At 35.9% G+C, this 25,329-nt stretch overlaps 3 protein-coding genes across 3 annotated transcripts in view; 2 read left to right on the plus strand and 1 right to left on the minus strand.

Moving 5' to 3' along the window:
* LOC131842115 (DNA polymerase nu-like) overlaps window positions 1–11,989 on the minus strand; it is a 38,449-nt gene extending 26,460 nt beyond the window's left edge. Inside the window, exons 1-4 of the mRNA XM_059190634.1 lie at window positions 11,872–11,989; window positions 11,279–11,339; window positions 9,370–10,413; window positions 8,126–8,242 (exon numbers count right to left, since the gene is read on the minus strand). Of these exons, the coding sequence (XP_059046617.1) occupies window positions 8,126–8,242; window positions 9,370–10,413; window positions 11,279–11,339; window positions 11,872–11,989 (1,340 nt within the window). The remainder of the gene's footprint in view (window positions 1–8,125; window positions 8,243–9,369; window positions 10,414–11,278; window positions 11,340–11,871) is intronic.
* Window positions 11,990–12,682: 693 nt separating this feature from the next.
* Window positions 12,683–15,761, plus strand: LOC131842117 (vacuolar protein sorting-associated protein 41 homolog). The gene is made up of 2 exons (XM_059190636.1): window positions 12,683–13,257; window positions 13,459–15,761. Exons 1-2 carry the CDS (start codon window positions 12,822–12,824, stop codon window positions 15,537–15,539), a joined length of 2,517 nt encoding a protein of 838 aa, XP_059046619.1. The 5' UTR covers window positions 12,683–12,821; the 3' UTR covers window positions 15,540–15,761.
* A 1,868-nt stretch (window positions 15,762–17,629) lies between these two features.
* LOC131842116 (regulatory-associated protein of mTOR-like) lies at window positions 17,630–24,891 on the plus strand (the record flags this gene model as incomplete). Its single annotated transcript, XM_059190635.1, has 3 exons — window positions 17,630–17,909; window positions 19,419–19,521; window positions 24,770–24,891. Coding segments are annotated over exons 1-3 (399 nt in total), but the record flags the coding sequence as incomplete, so codon positions are not given.
* Window positions 24,892–25,329: the final 438 nt, after the last annotated feature.

The following is a 25,329-nucleotide window of genomic DNA, read 5'->3' on the forward strand; positions in this document are numbered from 1 at the left end:
ATCTAATATGTTGCCAAATAATTCTGACAAAAACCACGAAAAACCAATAAGGGGATGATTTTTGACAGATATCCATCATTATTTTGTTTGAAATATCGAAAAAAAAATCCCACATTTGTCTTCTAAATTACCCCAAAATCGGGGAAAATTTTCATACCATTTTTCCTTTTTCGTCCATATATTGTACAGAGACACGGTCCTTCTAGTGGGTCCTTAGTAAATATTACTTTTTACGAAAATCGATGCATGGTGTTGCCACCTAATTTTACAAAAAATCGCATATAACTATTAAGATGATATTTATTATAGATCTCCGTTGCTCTTATATATAGTTTGTCGAAAAAAAAATCCCACATTTTGGGTTTGCAAAATTACCCAAAAAACGGGGAACATTTGTAACCTAGGTAATATTTCGAACCGAAATCTACCACGGCTCAATAAAGGTCGACTCGCTACAGGGAAGCCAGGTAAATTTATCATCAGAGATAAAATACTCAAACTCGGCCGCCACCTTAGATTTTTCCTTTTTTAAATACTTTTAACTTATCCACTTTGGTGACAGAAACATTTTGTCCATACATTGTACAGATGTAAGGTGACTCCTTCTAGTAGTTCCTTAGTACTGTTTACTATGAAAATTAGTTAATACTTCGCACCGAGAGTTTCCATTCCTCAATACAAGTCAATTCGTTGCAGGGGATGATGCCACAGAACTGAATTTTAAAAAGTTCTTAAAATTGTCATCATAGATAAAGTATCCTAATTCGGCCGCCATCTTGGATTTTTTATTTTTAAATACTTTTAACATATACATTGGTGATAGAAACATTTCATCCATATATTGTACAGAGCCCAGGTTACATACACCTAAGAGTTCCTTAGTACGGTTTACTATGAAAATCGATGTATGGTGTTGCCAGGAGATTTTGACAAAAACCACCTAGGGCCCTTTGAGGGATAATTTTGGACCAATGCTTATCACTGTTTTGTTCAAATTGACGAAAAAAAATTCCACGTTTTTTTACTTTTCTTCGAAATTACCCCAAAATCGGGAAAATTTTTTGGACCAGGTAATATTTCCCACCGAGAATTTCCATTGCTCTATAGAAGTCAACTCGCTGCAACGTTTAGTGGTACCCCAAAATTGAATTTTTAAAAGTCCCTAAAAATGTCAACATAAATTAAGTACCCTAACTCGGCCGCCATCTTAGATTTTTACTTTTTAATACTTTTGACGTATTCACCCTAGTGACAGAAACATTTTGTTCATACATTGTATAGAGCCTCAGTGACTCCTTCTAGTACTATTCTCTAAGAAAACTGATGTAAGGTGTTGCCAGATAATTCTGACAAAAACCACCTAAAATCAATAGGGGGATTGTTTTTGACAGATTTTCATCATTCTTTTGTTTGAAATGTCCAAAAAATTATTGTCCCACTTTTTAGGACTTATCTCAAAAATTACCCTAAAATTGGGGAAAATTTTTATACCAGGTAATACTTTGTGTTGAGACACATCATCTCTCCATAGAAGTCGACTGGCTGTGGGGTTGGCAAGTGTCCTAAAACTACATTTAAAAATATCCCAAATTTTCTCCGAAAAGCAAAACTCCCCTATCTCTGCCGCCATTTTGGATTTTTACTTCTTAATACTTTTGACGTATTCACCTTAGTAACAGAAACATTTCGTCCATACATTATGTAGAGCCTCGGTGACTTCTTCTTGTACTATTCCCTAAGAAAACTGATCTGAGGTGTTGCCAGATAATTTTGACAAAAACCACCAAAAATCCTTAAGGGGATGACTTTTGACAGATTTTCATCATTCTTTAGTTTGAAATGTCGAAAAAAAATTTTTCCACTTTTTAGGACCTGTCTCAAAAAATACCCCAAAATCGGGGAAAATTTTCATACCAGGTAATACTTTGTGTCAAGAGACATCATCTCTCCGTAGAAGTCGACTCGCTGCGGTGTTGCCATGTGTCCTAAAACAACATTTAAAAATGTCCCAAATTTTCTCCGAAAAGCAAAACTCCCCTATCTGTGCCGCCATCTTGGATTTCTAAAATTTCATAATTTTCACTAGATGCCGGGTCCTTCGGCTATCCGACGCCGCACAGTGCGTTGACCTAGCACACTCGTAGGTACCCTATCAATAGTACGGTTTAGTATGAAAATCGATGTATGGTGTTGCCAGGAGATTTTGACAAAAACCACCTAGGACCCTTTGGGGGATGATTTTGGACCAACGCTCATAACTGTTTTGTTCAACTTAACGAAAAAAAAATTTCCCACGTTTTTTTACTTTTCTCCGAAATTACCCCAAAATCGGGGAAAATTTTTAGACCAGGTAAAATTTTCCACCGAGAGTTTCCATTGCTCTATAGAAGTCAACTCGCTGCAGGGATAAATGGTACCCCAATTGAATTGAATTTTAAAAAGTCCCTAAAATTGTCAACATAAATTAAGTACCCTAACTCGGCCGCCATCTTAGATTTTTACTTTTTAATACTTTTGACGTATTCACCGTAGTGACAGAAACATTTCGTTCATATATTGTATAGAGCCTCGGTGACTCCTTCTAGTACTAATCTCTAAGAAAACTGATGTAAGGTGTTGCCAGATAATTCTGACAAAAACCACCTAAAATCAATAGGGGGATTGTTTTTGACAGATTTTCATCATTCTTTTGTTTGAAATGTCCAAAAAACATTTTCCCCCTTTTTAGGACCTATCTCAAAAATTACCCTAAAATCGGGGAAAATTTTTATACCAGGTAATACTTTGTGTGGAGACACATCATCTCTCCATAGAAGTCGACTCTCTGCGGGGTTGCCAAGTGTCCTAAAACTATATTTAAAAATATCCCAAATTTTCTCCGAAAAGCAAAACTCCCCTATCTCTGCCGCCATCTTGGATTTCTAAAATTTCATAATTTTCCCTATAGGCCGGGTCCTTCGGCTATCCGACGCCGCACAGTGCGTTGAGCTAGCACACTCGTAGGTAGCCTATCAATTTCAGTTTTTGAAGCTAGACCTCAATTTCAAAATTTGTCCCATGATGTATGGGTGTTGCCAGCAAATTCTGACAAAATTCCCCTAAAACCCTTCAGGGGACGATTTTTGGTAGACCAACAAGACTTTTTCATTTAAAATGTCGAAAAAAATTTTTCCCACTTTATGGGACTTTTCTCCAAATTTAACCCAAAATCGGGGAAAATTTTTAGCCCTGGCAAATCTTCTTACTGAGACTTACCCATGTCAGTAGGTGGCGTTTAGTTACGGGGTTGCCATGTGCAGCAAAAACGCGATTGAAAATATCCCAAAATTTTTCCAAAAACTAAATCTCCCATAGCTTGGCCGCCATCTTGGATTTCTGAAGTTTCATAATTTTCCCTAGAGGCCGGGTCTTTCAGCCTCCCACTGCCCTACAATAGGGATCGGTAGTATCCCCGCAAGTACCCTAGGAATTTCAGTTTTTGGAGAGACACCCCAATTTCTATTTTGGTCAAACCATGTATGGGTGTTGCCAGCAAATTCCAACAAAACCCACCTAAAACCCTTTAGGGGATGTTTCTCGATAGGCCTTGATGCCTCTTTTGTCAAAAATGTCGAAAAAAATTTTTCCCACTTTTTGGACCATTTCTCCCAAATTACCCCAAATTCGGGAATTCTTTTTAGCGCTGGCAATACTTCTTACCGAGACCCATCATCGCCCCATAGAAGCCGACTCGCTGCGGGGTTGCCCTGTACCTAAAAAATGACTTTGAAAATAATCCGGATTTTTAGGACCAATTTCACACGCCCCCAACTCGGCGGCCATCTTGGATTTTCCAAATTTCATAATTTTCCCTAGAGGTCGGGTCCTTCGAGTTTCCTATGCCCCACAACCGGACTCGCCAGCACCCCCGCAACTACCCTGGGAATTTCGGTTTTTGAAACTGTAGAAAATTTTCAACCAGTTTTTGGCAATTTTTTCGCCGCCATCTTGGATTTTAATTTTTTGTTTTTACGCCATATTCTGGGTCCCGCCGAGACGTGCCAAATCACTCTTTGAACGGAATCGATCCGAGCGAAACTGTAAAAGTTAGCCGCCATCTTTGTCCGCCATCTTGGATTTTCCCAAATTTCGGAATTTTCTCGTGGTCACCCTAGCCAAAGGAACATTTCCCCCATACATCGTCACGACCCCCCGGCACTGCTTCTGGGAGAACAACTATGTCAATCAGTGAGTGAGTCACCGTAATGCAGCTTTATATATTATAGACTAGAGGGTGCGTGTGTGCGCGGGCCTCAAGAGGCCCGCGAGGCGTTGTCGTTGATTTTTTTTGTGCAGACGGTTTTCTTTTCGAATAGACTTGGTTGGCAAGTAGAGTTGTCTGTTTTGATACGATTAGGTGACTTCCTATTGTAACAGTGAATTTTTGTTTCACGTGTACCATCCTGTGGCGAAACTTTGTATTGTAATGGTCACAATACAAAACCTAACCTAACCTACCGTTCTGTATACTATATTAGTCTAGGGTCAAAGTTTTTAATGTAGAGATCATAATACGAAACCTAACCTAACCTACCTTTTTGTTTACTATATTATTCTGTGGCTTTAATTTTTATTGCAATGGTCACAATACAAAACCTCACATTACCTACCTTTCTGTATTAGTATACAGAAATGTATGCTTAGTGTTGCCACCTAATTTTACAAAAAAATCGCATGAAACTATTAAGATGAGATTTATTATAGATCCCCGTCACTCTTATGTTAGAATGTCGAAACAAAAAATTCCCACATTTTGGGTTTGCAAAATTACCTAAAAATCGGGGAAAATTTGTAGCCTAGATAATATTTCAAACCGAAATCTACCATGGCTCAATAAAGGCCGACTCGCTGCAGGGAAGCCAGGTACCCCAAAATGTATTCCTAAATTTATCATCAGAGATAAAATACTCGAACTCGGCCGCCATCTTGGATTTTTCCTTTTTGAATACTTTTAACTTATCCACTTTGGCGATTGAAACATTTTGTCCATACATTGTACAGAGCTAAGGTGACTCCTAGTAGTTCCTTAGTACTGTTTACTATGAAAATTAGTTAATACTTCGCACCGAGAGTTTCCATTCCTCAATACAAGTCAATTCGTTGCAGGGATGATGCCACAGAACTGAATTTTAAAAAGTTCTTAAAATTGTCATCATAGATAAAGTATCCTAATTCGGCCGCCATCTTGGATTTTTTATTTTTAAATACTTTTAACATATACACTGGTGATAGAAACATTTCATCCATATATTGTACAGAGCCCAGGTTACATACACCTAAGAGTTCCTTAGTACGGTTTATTATGAAAATCGATGTATGGTGTTGCCAGGAGATTTTGACAAAAACCACCTAGGGCCCTTTGAGGGATAATTTTGGACCAATGCTTATCACTGTTTTGTTCAAATTGACGAAAAAAAATTCCACGTTTTTTTACTTTTCTTCGAAATTACCCCAAAATCGGGAAAATTTTTTGGACCAGGTAATATTTCCCACCGAGAATTTCCATTGCTCTATAGAAGTCAACTCGCTGCAACGTTTAGTGGTACCCCAAAATTGAATTTTTAAAAGTCCCTAAAAATGTCAACATAAATTAAGTACCCTAACTCGGCCGCCATCTTAGATTTTTACTTTTTAATACTTTTGACGTATTCACCCTAGTGACAGAAACATTTCGTTCATACATTGTATAGAGCCTCAGTGACTCCTTCTAGTACTATTCTCTAAGAAAACTGATGTAAGGTGTTGCCAGATAATTCTGACAAAAACCACCTAAAATCAATAGGGGGATTGTTTTTGACAGATTTTCATCATTCTTTTGTTTGAAATGTCCGAAAATTATTGTCCCACTTTTTAGGACTTATCTCAAAAATTACCCTAAAATTGGGGAAAATTTTTATACCAGGTAATACTTTGTATTGAGACACATCATCTCTCCATAGAAGTCGACTGGCTGTGGGGTTGGCAAGTGTCCTAAAACTACATTTAAAAATATCCCAAATTTTCTCCGAAAAGCAAAACTCCCCTATCTCTGCCGCCATTTTGGATTTTTACTTCTTAATACTTTTGACGTATTCACCTTAGTAACAGAAACATTTCGTCCATACATTATGTAGAGCCTCGGTGACTTCTTCTTGTACTATTCCCTAAGAAAACTGATCTGAGGTGTTGCCAGATAATTTTGACAAAAACCACCAAAAATCCTTAAGGGGATGACTTTTGACAGATTTTCATCATTCTTTAGTTTGAAATGTCGAAAAAAAATTTTTCCACTTTTTAGGACCTGTCTCAAAAAATACCCCAAAATCGGGGAAAATTTTCATACCAGGTAATACTTTGTGTCAATAGACATCATCTCTCCGTAGAAGTCGACTCGCTGCGGTGTTGCCATGTGTCCTAAAACAACATTTAAAAATGTCCCAAATTTTATCCGAAAAGCAAAACTCCCCTATCTGTGCCGCCATCTTGGATTTCTAAAATATCATAATTTTCACTAGATGCCGGGTCCTTCGGCTATCCGACGCCGCACAGTGCGTTGACCTAGCACACTCGTAGGTACCCTATCAATTTCAGTTTTTAAAGCTAGACCTCAATTTCAATATTTGTCCCATGATGTATGGGTGTTGCCAGCGAATTCTGACAAAATTCCCCTAAAACCCTTCAGGGGACGATTTTTGGTAGACCAACAAGACTTTTTCATTTGAAATGTCGAAAAAAATTTTTCCCACTTTATGGGACTTTTCTCCAAATTTAACCCAAAATCGGGGAAAATTTTTAGCCCTGGCAAATCTTCTTACTGAGACTTACCCATGTCAGTAGGTGGCGTTTAGCTACGGGGTTGCCATGAGCAGCAAAAACGCGATTGAAAATATCCCAAAATTTTTCCAAAAACTAAATCTCCCATAGCTTGGCCGCCATCTTGGATTTCTGAAATTTCATAATTTTCCCTAGAGGCCGGGTTTTTCAGCCTCCCAATGGCCTACAATAGGGATCGGTAGTATCCCCGCAAGTACCCTAGGAATTTCAGTTTTTGGAGAGACACCCCAATTTCTATTTTGGTCAAACCATGTATGGGTGTTGCCAGCAAATTCCAACAAAACACATCTAAAACCCTTTAGGGGATGTTTCTCGATAGGGCTTGATGCCTCTTTTGTCAAAAATGTCGAAAAAAATTTTTCCCACTTTTTGGACCATTTCTCCCAAATTACCCCAAATTCGGGAATTCTTTTTAGCGCTGGCAATACTTCTTACCGAGACCCATCATCGCCCCATAGAAGCCGACTCGCTGCGGGGTTGCCCTGTACCTAAAAAATGACTTTGAAAATAATCCGGATTTTTAGGACCAATTTCACACGCCCCCAACTCGGCGGCCATCTTGGATTTTCCAAATTTCATAATTTTCCCTAGAGGTCGGGTCCTTCGAGTTTCCTATGCCCCACAACCGGAGTCGCCAGCACCCCCGCAACTACCCTGGGAATTTCGGTTTTTGAAACTGTAGAAAATTTTCAACCAGTTTTTGGCAATTTTTTCGCCGCCATCTTGGATTTTAATTTTTTGTTTTTACGCCATATTCTGGGTCCCGCCGAGACGTGCCAAATCACTCTTTGAACGGAATCGATCCGAGCGAAACTGTAAAAGTTAGCCGCCATCTTTGTCCGCCATCTTGGATTTTCCCAAATTTCGGAATTTTCTCGTGGTCACCCTAGCCAAAGGAACATTTCCCCCATACATCGTCACGACCCCCCGGCACTGCTTCTGGGAGAACAACTATGTCAATCAGTGAGTGAGTCACCGTAATGCAGCTTTATATATTATAGATTACAGTATAACAAATAAGAGGCATGCGATAATCAACATAGAAATCGCTACGCACTCATTATTAGTGTAATCAGATAATATTGTAAGTGCTATGGATTTAAAGTTTTTCTATAAAACAATTCTATCTAAATGAAATGAAAATGAAGAAAATAACTGAGATGGCACCTTACTGGAAGTGCCTCATCTCCAAATGCCCATAACATCAAAAAATCTGATTATAGTTAGAAGAGCTGATCGCAGATAGAAAAAGAAAATGCCATGAAATATTCACCTGAAGTTGCCTGTGTCAGTTCTGATGCAATAAAAGGTTTCGTGGACACAGAACATCACGCTTTCTACGGCGCAGTTGTTTTCAGTGTTCTGATTGTTTAATTGACAGCATCCATTACTGCGGGAAGATATTTCAAATTTATTTTATAATTCTCACTATAAGAAAGCCCCGGGTGCCTTGGTGCAATTATGTGAAGGGCACACGTTCTTACATTGTAAAAATGCATAGACTCCGTTCTGGACATTATCCATCGGCAAAGTTTGCATACCTGATGAAAAAAAGCAATTCACAAAATTGTGAAGTTTGTGGTACAATAGAGGATGTTTATCATTTGCTGATGGAGTGTGTCAGGAACGAGAGTCTACGACATGGAATAACGTCAGACCATGAAATAAATATATTAGATGTTGGTGCCATACAAACTGTTTTAGCCGATCCTTCGGGCGGTGCTGCTAAGGCAATTTGTTCACTGGTGAGGTAATGGAGTGATTGGTTTTAGGGTACAATGGGACTGACATGTACTTAGATGGTACAAAAGTCCCTAAATTTAAAAAGAATTAAAAAACAAAAAAAAAGAAAGCTATAGTAGCTTGGACTAGGATTTTGATCAATTTCACCACTGAGAGGATAAATTAACGCGAGCGAGGCCGCGGGCAAAAGCTAGTAATATTATAAACGCGAAAGTTTGTGAGTATGTTTGTTACTCTTTCACGCAAAAACTATGTCTATAGTCTTACTGAATGTTTAGTTAATTATGATTGATTTTCGACCACTGCACGACTACTAGCTGTGCCGCGGTTTCACCCGCGCATTTATAGCCCATATGTTATTCTGATGTACAAGTTATACTACAGTAACGTTTCATCAAAAACCGTTCAGTACTTTTTGCGTGAATGAGTAACAAACATCCATACATATTCACAAAATTTCGGTAATATCTATACATACAAATAAAATTGGAGTGTCTGTTTGTAATATTGAAATAACCGTTTTTTACTACATTCATATAAATATAAATACGGTATATACACCAAAATAACATTTTTAACAATTTTTATCTGACTGTCTGTTTGTTCCGGCTATTCTCTGAAATGGCTGCACCGATTTTGACGGGACTTTTTTTGGCAGGTAGCTAATGTAATAAGGAGTAAACTAAGCTACTTTTATTTTAGAAAAATAAAGTTAATTTCCACACGGACGAAGTATCGAGTACAGCTAGTACGTAAATATATAGGTATTGTTACCTGTACATCAGTGTTGCAAAAACCTCATTATGTATGTCTGGAATATTCTGTAGGTTTTCATTGTTACCATCTATAACTTTTACATCATATGTCACATCTTCTACAGGTAACTGCGTCTTTTTAGGAACTACGAACTTAGGTTTAGTCGTTCTCTCTTTAACACCCTCTAATTTCGACACGTCCATTGCTTCCCCATTACCAGTGTTACAAGTTTCCGTAGGTTTTTTAAATTTCATTACCCCATCCTTATTAGTCAACTGTGCCTGAACCATTTGTCTCTTCTTATTAGAATTTTTGGAAATATTTTTAGTAACTAATCCACTCTCTGCATTATCTAAAGCTGTTCTTTCAACAGCATCATTAGATGTTTCATTTAGTTCTTTAACTGAATTGTTATGATTTATATCATTCAACCAATTTTTTACTGTTTTAGTATATTTAATTTTTTTATAACTTTGCTTTCTTTCAGTTACTTTCTTAATCTTTGTTGTAGCTTTATCCACATTATTTACTGCTTTGCGTTTCTTTATTTTTTTATTAATTTGTATGTCATTATCATGTTGGTTGCTCTTATCTCTATCAGATGATACCTCTATAATAAAATCTGTACAATTGCTTAAATTGTTTTGTTTCGAAATAGTTTTGTCAGGAATATCTAGTTCTGGAAGTAGCTCTGTATCGAAAAAGTCATTCCAAGTAATGTTTTTTACATTATCACTCGCAATATTCGTGACGCATGCGTGTTCGTTGGCATCGAATTTATTGGTAGCAATCAAATCGATATTGTGTGGAATGGATAGTACTGAATCAAGTTCATTACCATTATCTACATTATGTGCAATGGGTGATATTAGATCGGATGTCGGTACTTTATCAAATTCATCATCAACTTCATCAATTCTAGTCTGCACGAGATCTGTAGACGTGGATACCTCTGATGCATTATTGGGAGTATTAAAGTGATTAGATTTTTCGATATTGGTTAAAATTTCCATTTCTTTGTCATAACTTTGCCACGTATTTGGCGTGTTAGAGTCTCTGAACCTGTAATTAGAACAGGAAATAGAGTACGTCCAGAGAACTACTACGGACTACCTTTTTTTTGCTTATGTAAATCGATTAGTTGCAAGACTATAAGCTACATTGTCGAGTGTTGCGTGAATTTTAAGCTGTAAGCACCTTTTCTGCCTTATTACATTAAATTCCTCGTCTACAGTCTCTTGATTGTGTGAACGGGCTTCAAAAACTGTGTTTAAACTACGAACTACCTAATTAAGATATCATAGCACTAGCGGGCCGTCCTTCAAACGGGTAGTTAACGAAACTATCACATATTATAAATTGTAACAAGCAAATTGGGGTTCGATATTGATGTCTCGTTTTTGAAAATGTTCTATCGACTTGTTCATTAGGGATAATGTAGGATTCTAATGGTAAAATTTTTCAAATCGGTCCAATAATTTCGGAGTGTATAAAGACAAAAATGTGGAGTCCTTTATACGAAAATTAAGCGGATGCACGAGTATGGAATTTGGCACAGTTAAGGTTATATCTATACAGAGAACGTACTTTGAAAATTAAATTTAATATTACAATAAAAATTTTTTTGTAATATCGGGATCGGTAGATCCCGGAAGCTGTAGGTAATATAGTTAACAATATCAACGTAAAAATCAACATTGGTCGATGAATGAGCAAAAATGAGCATATCTGTTATATGCTCATTTTTGGACGATAAATCCGATCTTCTTGATGCGTTAATAGCGCGAGAACAAGCAAAATTGCTCAAAAAGAAGACTAAAGAAGCCGAAATAGAGAATAAGAGTAAGCCCGTAACCAAGCCCAAAGGCGGTACTACCGGTGTTCGTAAAGGAATTAAAGAAGAAGTTATAAGCAACTTGATACTGACCATAGGACTCCTCTCTTGCGTGTCGGCTGCTGTTTACGTCCATTGCAACTATAGGTGCGTTCTAAAAAGTGAACATTATCAAGTGTTATATCTTATAACATTTTTTATGGATGATAATGGAATGGTGCACCCGCCTGTGCTACTGGTGTACGCTGGAGGAGCACCAGTGGAGAATGATAAGATGATCATGAGGTCAGGTCAGTTAGCCCATCGTGACAAATCCACCAAGAATTTATCACGATAGTTTCCAGGGGGAACCGCGTGGTCAACCTGACATGGTACATTGCTAGCAATAAGATCATCAGTCCACATTACTAACATTCCCCTTTCCTCTCCCAACTATCCTGTTTATAATATAGATTTTTAAAATTATCACTAGTAGTATAGAAAAACTCCTTGTTCAACATTATTTTGGTTTCGTGCGTCTTGAACAACATTATACCTCAAAAACTGCTATTGATTCAAACTTTAGAAACTGACAATTCAATTGGAATGAAAATCAAAAAGGGAAATGAAGGTATATATGTACATGAGTGTTTAAAGACCATGTAAAGTCTACAACACTACGTTATAAATTAAAAAAAAGTAAGAACCTGCATTCCGTTGTTTTACTAATACACCCAATACTTTTTTACCCAATGGCGATAACTGACGTTCATATTCCTTGATATTAAAGTGTGGATACGTTTCTTTATTTTTAGATTTATCCATGTTATTTAACAACAATTGTACAGTCTAACACAGCAGATGACGCCAGAGAAGCAGAATATAACTACTGAAAATATATATTTAATTTATTAATCTCTCTAGGCAATGGTAGGTCAATTTTCCTCTCTAATTTCTAGCGATTTTAACGGTAACGGTAATCAGTAACATCAATTCATATCCTTCTATTATTTTATTTAAAAATTGGCGCGCACTTCTTTTTTTTTAATTACTACACAAGCCTTCAAGCACAGGAACATAAGTTCAGTTTTCATTGCTAAAAATTACATCTATATATTTTCTCTTTATCTATGATATTAATTTGATATAAATAAATAAATTTATTTATCCATGTGTGTTAAATAACTTTATGTTTATTTATTTATTGCATCATTGAATGGGAGCTAATGTCCTAATATGTAATAAAAATATATTTATTCTGTGAAAAATATATATGAATTAGTATAGGTGCCGTACTGGCACATCTTGTTTGAAGTATCATTGTCACAATAAATAAAATATATGTATTATAATCACAAAAACATATTATTTATATCAATTTTATTTGAACGTTTTATGATAACATTGGAAAGGAACGTTAGTTGATTGACATTAGATGTGTAACAATCTAATGTCAATCAACTGACATTCCTTTCCAATTCTCCATTCGAATTTCAAAGTCAAATCAAATGTCAAAGCTGACAAACTCATCTCAGCCAAATTGACACAGGAAAATGTAATAATTAATAATGTATTAATAAATTTTATTTATAACAATTAATTATGTGAAAATAATAATCATTGTGTTATATACTGCCGCCCGTTGATAACTAACAAGATGGCTCTGAATTTGGAGAGCTGCGACAGCCTGCCTCCAGACGAGGAGCCAAAACTCAAATATGATCGGATGGGAAACGATATCCAAGATATACTCCTCAAAGACGCAGTAAGCTGTATTTGTGTGCATACGAAATTTATCTGTCTCGGTACTCAGTGGGGCGTGATACACTTGCTCGACCACGAAGGCAACATTGTGCCAATATCTCAAGATGGCAAAGACAAAGAACTGCAGGCTCACGCGATCGCAGTGAATAAGATATCGGTAGATTTGAATGGGGACTACATTGCAAGTTGTTCTGACGATGGCAAGGTCCTCGTACATGGACTATATACTAGTGAGAACACACACAGCCTTGTTCTAGGACGACTGGTCAAATCTGTAGCCTTAGATCCTTATTATTTCAAGTCTGGTTCTGGTCGAAGATTCCTCACAGGTATTCTATCATAAAACTCTTATATGTAATATATATATGTTCATTACAGACATAAACATTGATGTAAATATTTACCAATAGCAAGAAAACAAAATTTCTTTATCATAGATAAAGATTATTGTTTGTTATTTAGTTCTTATATTTTTTATAGTTAATCAATTCTAATAATTATATTCTATTTACCTATTATTTCAATTTCAGGAGACAATAAGTTGACCCTATATGAAAAGACATTTTTGAATCGTCTCCGTAGTACCGTTTTGTTTGAATGTGAAGGAAATGTCCAAGCTATAGCATGGCATGAGAGATTTGTAGCGTGGGCCAGCGAGGTTGGTGTTAGAGTTTACGATCTTCAGGCACGATGTTCCCTAGGGCTCATTCAGTGGGAGAAAAGCTCCGCCACATCAATAGAGGATTACCGCTGCAACCTACTATGGTCGGCAGCAAACACACTTATGATTGGTTGGGTTGACACCATCCGAATTTGTAGAATTCGGAAACGAAGTCAGATTGAACTGCAGACACGGGATGTGACGGAATATCTTGTGGATCCAGTTTATACTTTTCAAACTGACTATTTTATCAGTGGCTTGGGACCTTTCGATGATCAGCTGGTGTTACTTGGTGTACCGAAAGAATGTGATTCTGAAACTGGGAAGGCTCAACGGCCAGTACTTAGTGTTGCTGACTATAAGGATTGTGAGTTTTGTGAAGTATCAACAGACTGCTTAAACATTCGAGGATATGAAGAGTATTCTTGCAATGACTACTATCTGGACATGCTCATTGAAGAGAATAGATTCTTCATCGTTTCTCCTAAAGACATTGTAGTAGCTAGTCCATTTGATATCGATGAAAGGATCAACTGGCTCACGGACCATGGTCGTTACGAAAAAGCAATGTCCGTATTAGAAGATGTTGGTGGCAAGACTTCTAAACATTCAGTGGTGGTGGTCGGAATACAGTATTTGGACCATTTGTTAATGGAACACATGTATGAAGAGGCCGCAATCTTGTGCGCCAGGATATGTAAGAACGACAAAGTATTGTGGGAAAATCAGGTAATGAAATTTTCAAAAGTGAACCAGCTGAGGGCGATCAGTCCTTACGTCCCTAAGAACCCAGACCAGGCATTAAGTCCACATATATATGGACTGATACTGTACGAATATCGTAATATTGATCCACAGGGGTTTCTAAAGTTAGTTCAGGAGTGGAATCCGAAGCTGTATAATATAGGTGTAATCATCAGTCAGGTGCTAGAGCACTTGTTGACTACGGAAGTAGACAAGAATGTGTATCTGGAAGCACTCGCCTTACTCTACTGTTATCAGAAAAAATATGATAAGGCACTAACAACATATCTAACATTGCAACACAAGGATGTCTTCAAACTTATCACACAGTACAAGATGTATAATGTGTTGCATGACAAAATATTGGACCTCATGACCCTTGATTCAAACAAGGCTATCATATTGCTGTTAGAAATCAAAATTCCAGTGGAAGTTGTCGAGAAACAACTGGAAAAACATGATTTTCTATTGTTTCAATATCTTGTCGCCTACAGTAAAAAAGAACCAAATGGTAAATACCATGGAAAGTTAGTAAGACTGTATGCCGAATTTGCGAGAGAGAAACTCTTACCATTTCTGAAATGCAGTGATAGTTATCCCATACAGGAAGCTCTAGATGTCTGTCAGGACAATGAGTTCTACCCAGAAATGGTATTCCTGTTAGGCCGTATCGGTAACACGAGGGAAGCACTACAGATCATAATTGAACAACTACATGATATTAGGCAAGCCATAGACTTTTGTCAGGAACACAATGACAAGGAGCTATGGACAGATCTGATAAACAAAACTGTAGATAAACCTGAATATGTGTCCTTACTCCTCAAGAGAATAGGAAACTATGTGGATCCCAGGATGCTTATCCAAAATATAAAGCCAGGTTGCGAAATAAAGGATCTGAAGGACTCTCTGGCGAAGATGATGTGTGATTACCGACTGCAGCTGTCTGTGCAGGAGGCATGCAAGGTGATCACACTCAAGAATTACTTCGATCTGCATCAGAAGCTTATAATTGGCCAACAGAGGGGTATTTCTGTGACGGATGACTTTCTGTGCTGTGTGTGTCAGGGCCGAATTATAATTAAAGACTTGTCAAACGCCTCGGACTTGAAGGTGTACAACTGCAGGCACTCGTTCCACATAGAGTGTCTGCCGGACGGTGTGCAGTGTAACTACTGTACAGTGTGCAATGCAGTCAAAATGTGACCCCACTTGACGAAGCTCAATGTTTGTGTATAGTAACAATAAGTATTTCTGTACCTATAAATTGTATATGTAATTCAATGTGAATATATTAATTAACTGTTTTTTATATTATCACTATGGTGCTTTAAATCAATTAGCTTGTATTGTTTTTTCCTTGTATGAGAGTGACCATGCAAGTAGGAATCATGTATTAACCAACTCATTTATACAATACCTCCAAATCAGAATAAATAATTAACAAAAGGTTTATATTTCATTTATATTAGTTATATGTTATGGTGACACAGCACATGAAGCGTGAAGTGGCGGTAAGTGGCCTAGTTTGCATTATTCTAAAACCGAGGCAACATCCGTAATCTCTAAACCAATAAAATTGGAGTGTCTGTTTGTAATATTGAAATAACCATTTTTTATTACATGCATATGAATATAAATACAGTACATACACCAAATTAACATTTTTTACAATTTTTGTCTGTCTGTCTGTTCAGGCTAATCTCTGAAATAGCTGGACCGATTTTGACGGGACTTTTTTTGGCAGGTAGCTGATGTAATGAGTAACTTAGGTAAATTTTATTTTAGAAAAATTAGATTAAATTCCACGCGGACGAAGTCGCGGGAACAGCTAGTATATAACAATTATGAGACTAGAGGACTAGGGAGACTTACTAAAGGGGCCACCTTTGCTAGCATTGTTCCATGTTAAATCGACCCCTATGCGGTCAGAGAAACTATTGTAATCAATTTACTACTTAATTTGTCACCATGAGCTAATATCGCATAAACTAAACTAATGTCTTCAAATATCATCCACTGCTGCCCCACCAGTATATCGTTACTACAGTATGTAATATTATGTTATCTGTGCTACAGACAAACACCAATCCGTCATTTGATCACTTATTTTGATTAAAAAACTATTGGTGTCACTAGTTAACTCTACTTGACAATAGATGGCGTAAATAATGTTAAATGATATTTTAAAGTCGTCTCTAAATTTCTTAAAAATATTAATATCTCAGGACAACTCGCACAGCGCCATCTAGTTCTAAAGCAGAGCTTGAGCTATTGCTACCAGTCAACTGATGTTGTTGTGCCATACGAGGAATCAAGCCCGCGATCATCGAAATTAAATTAGAGTGGTAAACCGCTACACCACCGACGGCGTTATAAATATAGTGTCAATATTTATTATTAAAAATAATGTGAGTTATGATTATTTGCGTAATGGAGGGGCAGTTAATAACATACCATAGACATTATACAATAATTATAATATTACCATGTAATTATTAATGTAATTAATTATAAGTTTTGGGATTTATTCAACATGTATAATAAAAAATATTATACAATAATATTAAAGCAAATAATTATAGGAAATACTGGGTAATTACTAAAATCAATGAATATTTATCCTTTAAACAAAATACATATATTACATAAATCATTATTATAATATTCTTGATGTTTTCGTTATTAACAAGTTAACGATAGATATTGCGTTTCGTTCCACGCATATTTGTGCATGTAACGAAACGCAATATCTATGTATTGTTTATTCCCCGAAATTATGCTAAATTGAGAGGAAAATCCCAAAATTTGGGGAATTTATTCCCTGTAATAGCGATGAAATGAATATATTTTAAACGTTTATTGAAGAAAATCATTTAAAATTTTGTTGGATTTCTACAACATTGTAACGTGAAAACAATTGGATATGTATTTTCACAAAATTATATACTTTTATCAACATGCCACCGCGGCAACCACCGTCTTCTTTTACATTATTTTTACCACATTAACTTATTGATACTTGCATTTATTATGATTATGATAGAGATACAAATAATATTATTCACCGCTCTTTATTAGTTATTACGCATATGGCAAAAATAACAACATTTTATTTTAATTACATATTTATGTAGAAAATAGTGGCTAAATTATACATGCAATTCTTATAACATAAGGTCACGCCCAGATATGGGTGTAAAACATCTCTTATTTTTATCACAAAATTTCGACGGTAATGTCACATCTGGTATTTGGCAACACCAATTCCCCATGTGGTATCTGAAAATGGACGCACACATGATGTTGGTGTCTACGAAGTTTTAAAAATGTTTTCATATAGTGTTGGTGTACGTTGAACGGTTTAAAATTGAGGAGAGAGTGATAAAGTGTTGAGTGAAAATGACAGATATGCCTCCTTACCTCGCGGCCAAAGATGAGGATGAGAATAGTGATAGTGAAACGTCTTCGGAGGTAGATGACTGGGATTTACCTCTGTGTTTCAACAAGCCTAGGCATATTGAGCAGATAAAAGGTGCGGACCGTGTGGAACACTCCTGGCGGGTCAAAGAGAAGGTGAGAGGTTGTTATCTGTGAAGAAACTTACGCGTCCTAACTGCGTATGTTACAGCGTACGTACGTACGTCCGTTCAGATGAAAACAAACGCACATGGCTCGTAAATAATGTCATTACGATATAAACTACATCCCAAAACTGATTCTAAACGAACACAGTGCGAAAATAATATCTTATTTGAAATTCGATTTGTTTACATTTTTTTTTAACATTTTTGTATCTCGTTTTTGACATTTATACATGTTTTTTTTTTGTTAGTATGAATCTAATTACAACACATAATTACTACCTGCAATGTGTTTAATTACATTTTTAGATTAGATATTTTAAATTTTCCCTTAAAACAAACATTCTATGCAAGGGACATAGAATTTATCCAGTCAAATAGATTTGCATGCTTTTATTGCATATTGTCTGTAGCAAAGAAATAGTCTCCTTGAGAACGAGAAGAACTGCTGCCATAGCCAATTCATGCCTAAATCCATAGACTATATGTTCTTGAAGATCATCTTAATGCAATATGTTTACAGCCATATTTGAAAAATTATTTATTGTCTTTTATTGAAATAATTATGTAAAACTATTTTTTTTTTAAATAATGTTAACTTTAAAAATAGGCTCCATATCCTATTTGCTATGATTTCATTGAAATTTATAATTTAGTTGATTTGTTGTATTAGAAATCAATAGTAATATTGTAAATATGAAAATGTGTCTGTTTGTTAGAACTAATGAATGAATGAATCATAATTAAATTTGACATGAAAATAGATTGTATTAATAATAGGGTATGATAGTATCTACTGAAGTAAACATCACCAGTTGTCTGTGGAAACAAAATTCTGAGATACTTGTTGTCAACAGTTATATTAGAAGTAGTTTTCTTATCTGTTATCCATTTACGATCACCCATTTTTATTTCATACTAGCTGTATATTCTACTTTGTCCGCATGGAATTTTGCAACATTACTTTTCTAAAATGAAATGTTTTTCTAAAATATAAGTAGCCTAAGTTACTCCTTATTACTTATAGTCCCATCAAAATCGGTTGAGCCATTTCATAGATTAGCCAGAACAAGCAGACAGATAAAATTGTAAAAAAATGTTATTTTGGTGTATGTACCGTATTTATATTCATATGCATGTAGTAAAAAATGGTTATTTCAATATTACAAACAGATACTCCAATTTTATTTATATGTATAGATACTAGACAGCTATCTATCTCTTTGCAACAAATATTAATATTTTTGACTATTTGTCTGTTTGTTCCGGCTAATCTCTGAAATGGCTGGTCCGATTTTGACGTAACTTTTTTGGCAGGTAGCTGATGTAATAAGTAGTAACTTATGCTACTTTTATTTTAGGAAAATAAAGTCACAATAAATTCTACATGGATGAAGTCATGGGTAGAGCTATCCTTAATATAAATTCTGCTTATTATAAGACTGGATAGCACTTTCTGACATGTCCAGGATTATTTATTAATAAACTGTTATTGTTTCAGTACAAAACACACTGCGTAGCCTTAGTGCTGTGCCTCAATGTCGGAGTGGACCCTCCAGATGTGGTGAAAACTCAGCCCTGTGCCCGCCTCGAATGTTGGATAGGTATGCCACTATGTTTTTTTTTATACTACAATGATGGAAGCATATGGCGCATCTGACAGAAAATGGGTACCGTAGCTTATGTACAACTTGATTTCATATATTTTACGTAACCACTACTAGATACTCTTTGTGTAAATACATGTGACACAAGAAGGAATGTATGTGTGTGTATTTGAAGAATGACAGATCAACAACTGAACACCACTGTTTTATCCTGCATGGCAATAGTTGTTCATGCATGGGATTTTCATTTAATGTTAGACATAGACACCTATGGAAATATACATTGTAAATAAACTAGCTTTAAAAAAGAGTAATTCAATTGAGTTTCTTGCCAGTTCTTCTCAATTTGGATCTATATACTGAACTGGATAGTAGGGAAAAAATTTGACGTTCATAAGCGCCTAAAACATCCTACATTAATAAATTATTTTTTAATTTAAATTTGAATTAAATACTGATTTTGAAGTACTGGCAAGAAACTCAACAAAATTTTTTTTTAAAAGCCAGTTTATAATGTATTTTTCCCTACCGTCCACTTCAGTATATCGATCAAATTGAGAATCTTTTTAAAAGTCAGTTTATTTACAATGTATATTTATATAGGTGTCTATGTCTAACATTAAATGAAAATCCCGTGTATGAACAACTATTGCCATACATGCTCGTCATTCAAGTAATCGTTTAGTGAGTAATAGGCTTTGCTCAGTATTTTTTTTTACTTAATTTACCATGTAATCAATCAATTATAGTACATTTACAGATTGAGTATTACAAAGGAACCAAAAAATATTGTAAAGTATAAATTCGTCATAGTAATTTGTATTCATAGGAAAATCAAGTACTTCATTGTACATTTACTATGAAATTCACATTATATCATCCATACAAAACTGCTTTCGCCAGCTCTCATGCGAATTTACTATTAGGTTTTTTAGCAGATTGCAATTTTACTATGTTTGATACTAGCTGACCCGCGCACCTTCGTCTGCCTCACACTTACTTGACATTTACTTCGCATGTAAAGTGTACATAATGTCTTTTTAAATTATATCCTACTAGCTAACCCAACGAACTTCGTTCACCCTCAAAATTAAATATGTCAAAGGCCTTTTGAAGTATAGTTACGCAATAAATTTCTTAACGCACCCTGTTTGAAAGGATTCCGCTGTTTGTGTGGGAAAATAAATTTTTTTTTACCGTTTTACATGCAATTTCTTGATATTTTATCAACGTCTAAACATTCCCTGTACTTCCACGAATATTTCAAGACTAAAATTAGCCAAATCGGTTCAGCCGTTCTCATAGTTTGTGGGATATTTTTTTTTCTGTTTTACATGCAATTTCTTCATATTTTATCAACGTCTAAACATTCCCTGTACTTCCACGAATATTTCAAGACTAAAATTAGCCAAATCGGTTCAGCCGTTCTCATAGTTTGTGTGGGATATAAATTTTTTTTTCTGTTTTACCTGCAATTTCTTGATATTTTATCAACGTCTAAACCTTCCCTGTACTTCCACGAATATTTCAAGACTAAAATTAGCCAAATCGGTTCAGCCGTTCTCATATATATAGAAGATGTGTTATTCTGATGTATAAATGATATTATTATAAAGTTTTGTCAAAATCCGTTAAGTTTTTGCGTGATAGTGTAACAAACCCAAATAATGGGATAAAGGCAATGATAAGTGTAACATCCATCCATCCATACACACAAACTTTCGCGTTTATAATATTTTTAAGATTTCTCGTATAGAATATGACTATTCCTTATTTAAATAAATTTAATACTGCACATTCCAAGTTTTATGTTTAAAGAGTGACTTTTATACTGTGCATTGTCAGATGAATCAGTTACGGGAAGCCATTACAATATAAAGATTATTATCACACTTATAAACATACAGACATCAGATCTGTAGTACAGGTTTGCACTGTTATTACATGTTCTATCTGATTTCATTATCATTACATAGTATAAAACAAAGTACGTTGTCGCTGACTGTCCCTATGTATGCTTAAATCTTTAAAAGTACGCAACGGATTTTGAAGCGGTTCTTTTTAGTAGATAGAGTGATTCAAGAGGAATGTTTATATATATAATACATGTACACTCGTGCGAAGCGAGTAGCCAGTTATTAGTATAAAAACATATGCAACAATAAACTTTCACCCTTCCACCATCAACCCCTATTTTTAGTAGCGATATTAATAGCAAAACTAGCTTCGATTTTCACCCTTTCTACCCTATTTTTAATAGCGATTATTAATTTATATGCCAAAACAAAGTTTTCGGTGTCTGTTTGTTAACATAAAAAGGTGTCTGAGTGAACATTGAATGGTTGTAGTGCTTACTGCGTCGGTATTGGCATGAATCAGATTTGCATAACGAGTCATCGTCTGCTCTAGTATCTATTTATAGTTTGGAATTACCTAATTCTGCGCACTTAAATATGAAATTACAACAATCATCACATCACTATGAACATATCAATGAGAATAATAATAGAAATAGAAATAATAATTATTCAAATAAACTCAATACAAGCACTTTTGAATAGTCTTATGGTAGACTATTCAAAAGTGCTTGTATTGAGTTTATTAGTTTTATGGTAGACTAGCCCAGACGGGGTCTAGGCTAGTAGACTTGGTCCGCGTGGAATTTAACTTATTTTTCTAAAATAAAAGTAGCCTAAGTTTTTTTTATACTACTATGGTGGCAAACAAGCATACGGCCCATCTATCGTCGTCCTATGGACGCCTAAAACAATAGGGGTGTCACGTGAACCCTTAAGAAATCTTAATATACCCTTGGAAAACCCCATGCTGTAGTCTCTTTTTTTTCGGAGTTCTCTAATGCTGTTGACTGCAGCTGGCCTTTACAACTTCACCTGATGATAGGGGGCGAGTGCAGATGGCCCTCCAAACTAAAGGAAGGACTTATGGAGCGGCTGAAGGCCAACTCCCGCCTGACGGATACGACTTTAGTCTGACGGCACCGCTAAGGGTTCGAACTTCGGCTCAGGCCGTCGTAATATCGATCCCCGTTTGAATGGTACGGGGGATCGATCGGAGAGGCTGTAGTCTCCTGAGAAAATTAGGCAGGAAGTTCAATTCACAATCTAAGTGTATGCTGGAGGAAGCTCCTCTGAAACCTCACTGAGTGAACATTGAATGGTTGTAGTGCTTACTGCGTCGGTATTGGTATAAATCAGATTTGCATAACGAGTCATCGTCTGCTCTAGTATCTATTTATAGTTTGGAATTACCTAATTCTGCGCACTTAAATATGAAATTACAACAATCGTCACATCCTATGAACACACCAATGAGAATAATAATAGAAATAGAAATAATAATTATTCAAATAAACTCAATACAAACACTTTTATAGTCTTATGCTAGACTAGCCTAGACGGAGGGTCTAGGATAGTAGACTTCGTCCGCGTGGAAGCTAACTTTATTTTCATAATAGAAATAGAAATAATCTTTATTCAAATAAAATCAATACTAGCACTTTTGAGTAGTCTTATCTACATATAAATAAAATTAGAGTGTCTGTTTGTAATATTGAAATAACCGTTTTTTACTACATGCATATGAATATAGATACGGTACATACACCAAAATAACATTTTTTACATTTTTTGTCTCTCTGTCTGTCTGTCTGTTTGTTCCGGCTAATCTGTGAAATGGCTGGACCGATTTTGACGGGATTTTTTTGGCAGGTAGCTGATGTAATAATATAACTTAGGCTACTTTTATTAATAAAAAATAAAGTAAAATTCCATGCGGACAAAGTCGCGTGTACAACGTGTAGTTTTTAATAAATCTTTGGCCACAGTTTCTGTGGATCCCGACCTTTATTGTTCACAATGTTTGAGACCACGAGGTCAGAGGGCAGACTTTGTCTCTCGTTGAACAGATTAAAAATACGTTGATAAGAAATTGTTACGTGAACTTTCAAGAAGTATGTTTTAGCTGTCTGTAAGACATTGCGTTGAGCGATAAGGCCGCCGTTTTGTTAACATATTTTTATGTTAAATTAATTTTTGTAATTTTGTTTTTGCACAACTAGTATACGCCTCAGCTTCGCATGGATGTACATGTATTATGTATTATATATAAACCTTCCACTTGAATCTCTCTATCTATTAAGAAAGCCGCTTCAAAATTCGTTACGTAGTTTTAAAGATTTAAGCATACATAGGGACGGACAGATCATTGTTTTTCTAAAATAAAAGTAGCCTTAATTACATCAGCTACCTGCCAGGTTGGTAATCGTAGGAATGAAGAGAATCTTTTAAATATGAAAGGAAACTTAGAAAGAGATGGATGGATTGTGTGACTGTAGCGAGAATACAACAACTATTGTAATTAAAAATCAAATAATTGTAATAAAAGTGTATATTTCCCAAAAGGAGAGGCAAGAGGAAAGTAACAACACAGTAAAAAGTGACATATAAAAAAATTGATATCAAAAATATAAAGTTTATACAAACAATGGTAGATGTTGCGGGTAAATGATACTATGTTACTGGTAGAGACGATGTATATTACAGATGATAATTGACTTTTTTTTTTTTTAATCTATATATTTATATTCGAGATAAATAAATAATCTCTGTACAATTCACACTGCGCCATCTAGACCCAAATTAAGCTACCTAAAGCTTGTGTTATGGGTACTTGACAACTGATACAAATACATAGAATTTTTTTTTTTTTTTCGTAAATACATACATATTATACATAGAAAATACCCAGACCGATACAAACAATCATATTCATGAATACAAATGTTTGTGCCGTGCGAGGAATCGAACCCGCGACCATCGGACGTAAAGCGGTGTGCTTGACCGCTAGACCACCTAGGTCGTCAATTGACTGACAATAGGTACATAGAAATATTGATCTTATATACTAAATGACAATAGGAAAATGTAAGGTGGGGCGACACAGTTTAGACACAGCAGTGCTCAGTACAAAATATTGGATTTATCTTACTAGACATTATTAAATGCAATTATTATATTGATGTATCTAGGTAACTGTGTCCCATAGTTAGACAAGTTGCCAGCAACAGATGGTGTGAAAGACTATGTAGCAAGGAAGATATTAAAAACTGAGACCAGAGATGAATAGAAGAGTAAGATATTACCAACACCAAATGTTAAGAAATAAGAGAAAGAACATGATTACGAAGATATACCTATACCTTGAACTGATGATGATTTTCTTCTAGACCCAAACTCGCTATCACCAAGCAAGGCGCTGGAGAGCATCGGACACGCGCTGCAGTCCCAGTACGAGCGGTGGCAGCCCCGTGCGAGGTACAAGCAGTCACTTGACCCCACCAGTGATGATGTGAGTCCCATATAAATGTATTTTTTTTCTCTTTATCTTGGCAACAAACAGTTGTTATATAAATATACAAATAAACGTATTTGCATAGTAGATTGAGTGCCGAAACTTTGAATTGAACGGGTGATTGATCGGAGGTGCGACCGGGGGCACTGATGTGGAGCGCCCGGGCGCCCGGTTGATTGCGCGATATGGTGTGTTTGGGGTCGTCGTCTTCGCCGGCGAGGACGGTGTCGTGTGTGTGTCTAAAAATGTGGTCGGGACGGAACAGGTGTACCCGTAGGGAGGTGAACTACCGTTATGGGGTAGTCGGGTTCAATAAAAACGTGCCTCAGGCGACGTTGTCGCGTATGTCGGTTATGTCTCTCCTTACCGTGAGACTAGATGGTGATGTGTTAATTACTTAGAGTTACTTTTTTATTTGAACTTTTATTTTTTTTA

The sequence above is a fragment of the Achroia grisella genome, unplaced genomic scaffold, assembly GCF_030625045.1.
Source record: "Achroia grisella isolate CSIRO2021 unplaced genomic scaffold, CSIRO_AGI_Agris_v1 utg20701, whole genome shotgun sequence".
NCBI lineage: Eukaryota > Metazoa > Arthropoda > Insecta > Lepidoptera > Pyralidae > Achroia > Achroia grisella.

Coding starts and splice junctions, on each gene's coding strand:
- LOC131842117 (XM_059190636.1), top strand. CDS start 12,822: ATGGCTCTGAATTTGGAGAGCTGCGACAGCCTGCCTCCAGACGAGGAG. Junction 13,258..13,458: donor TGGTCGAAGATTCCTCACAG/GTATTCTATCAT, acceptor TTTCAATTTCAG/GAGACAATAAGTTGACCCTA.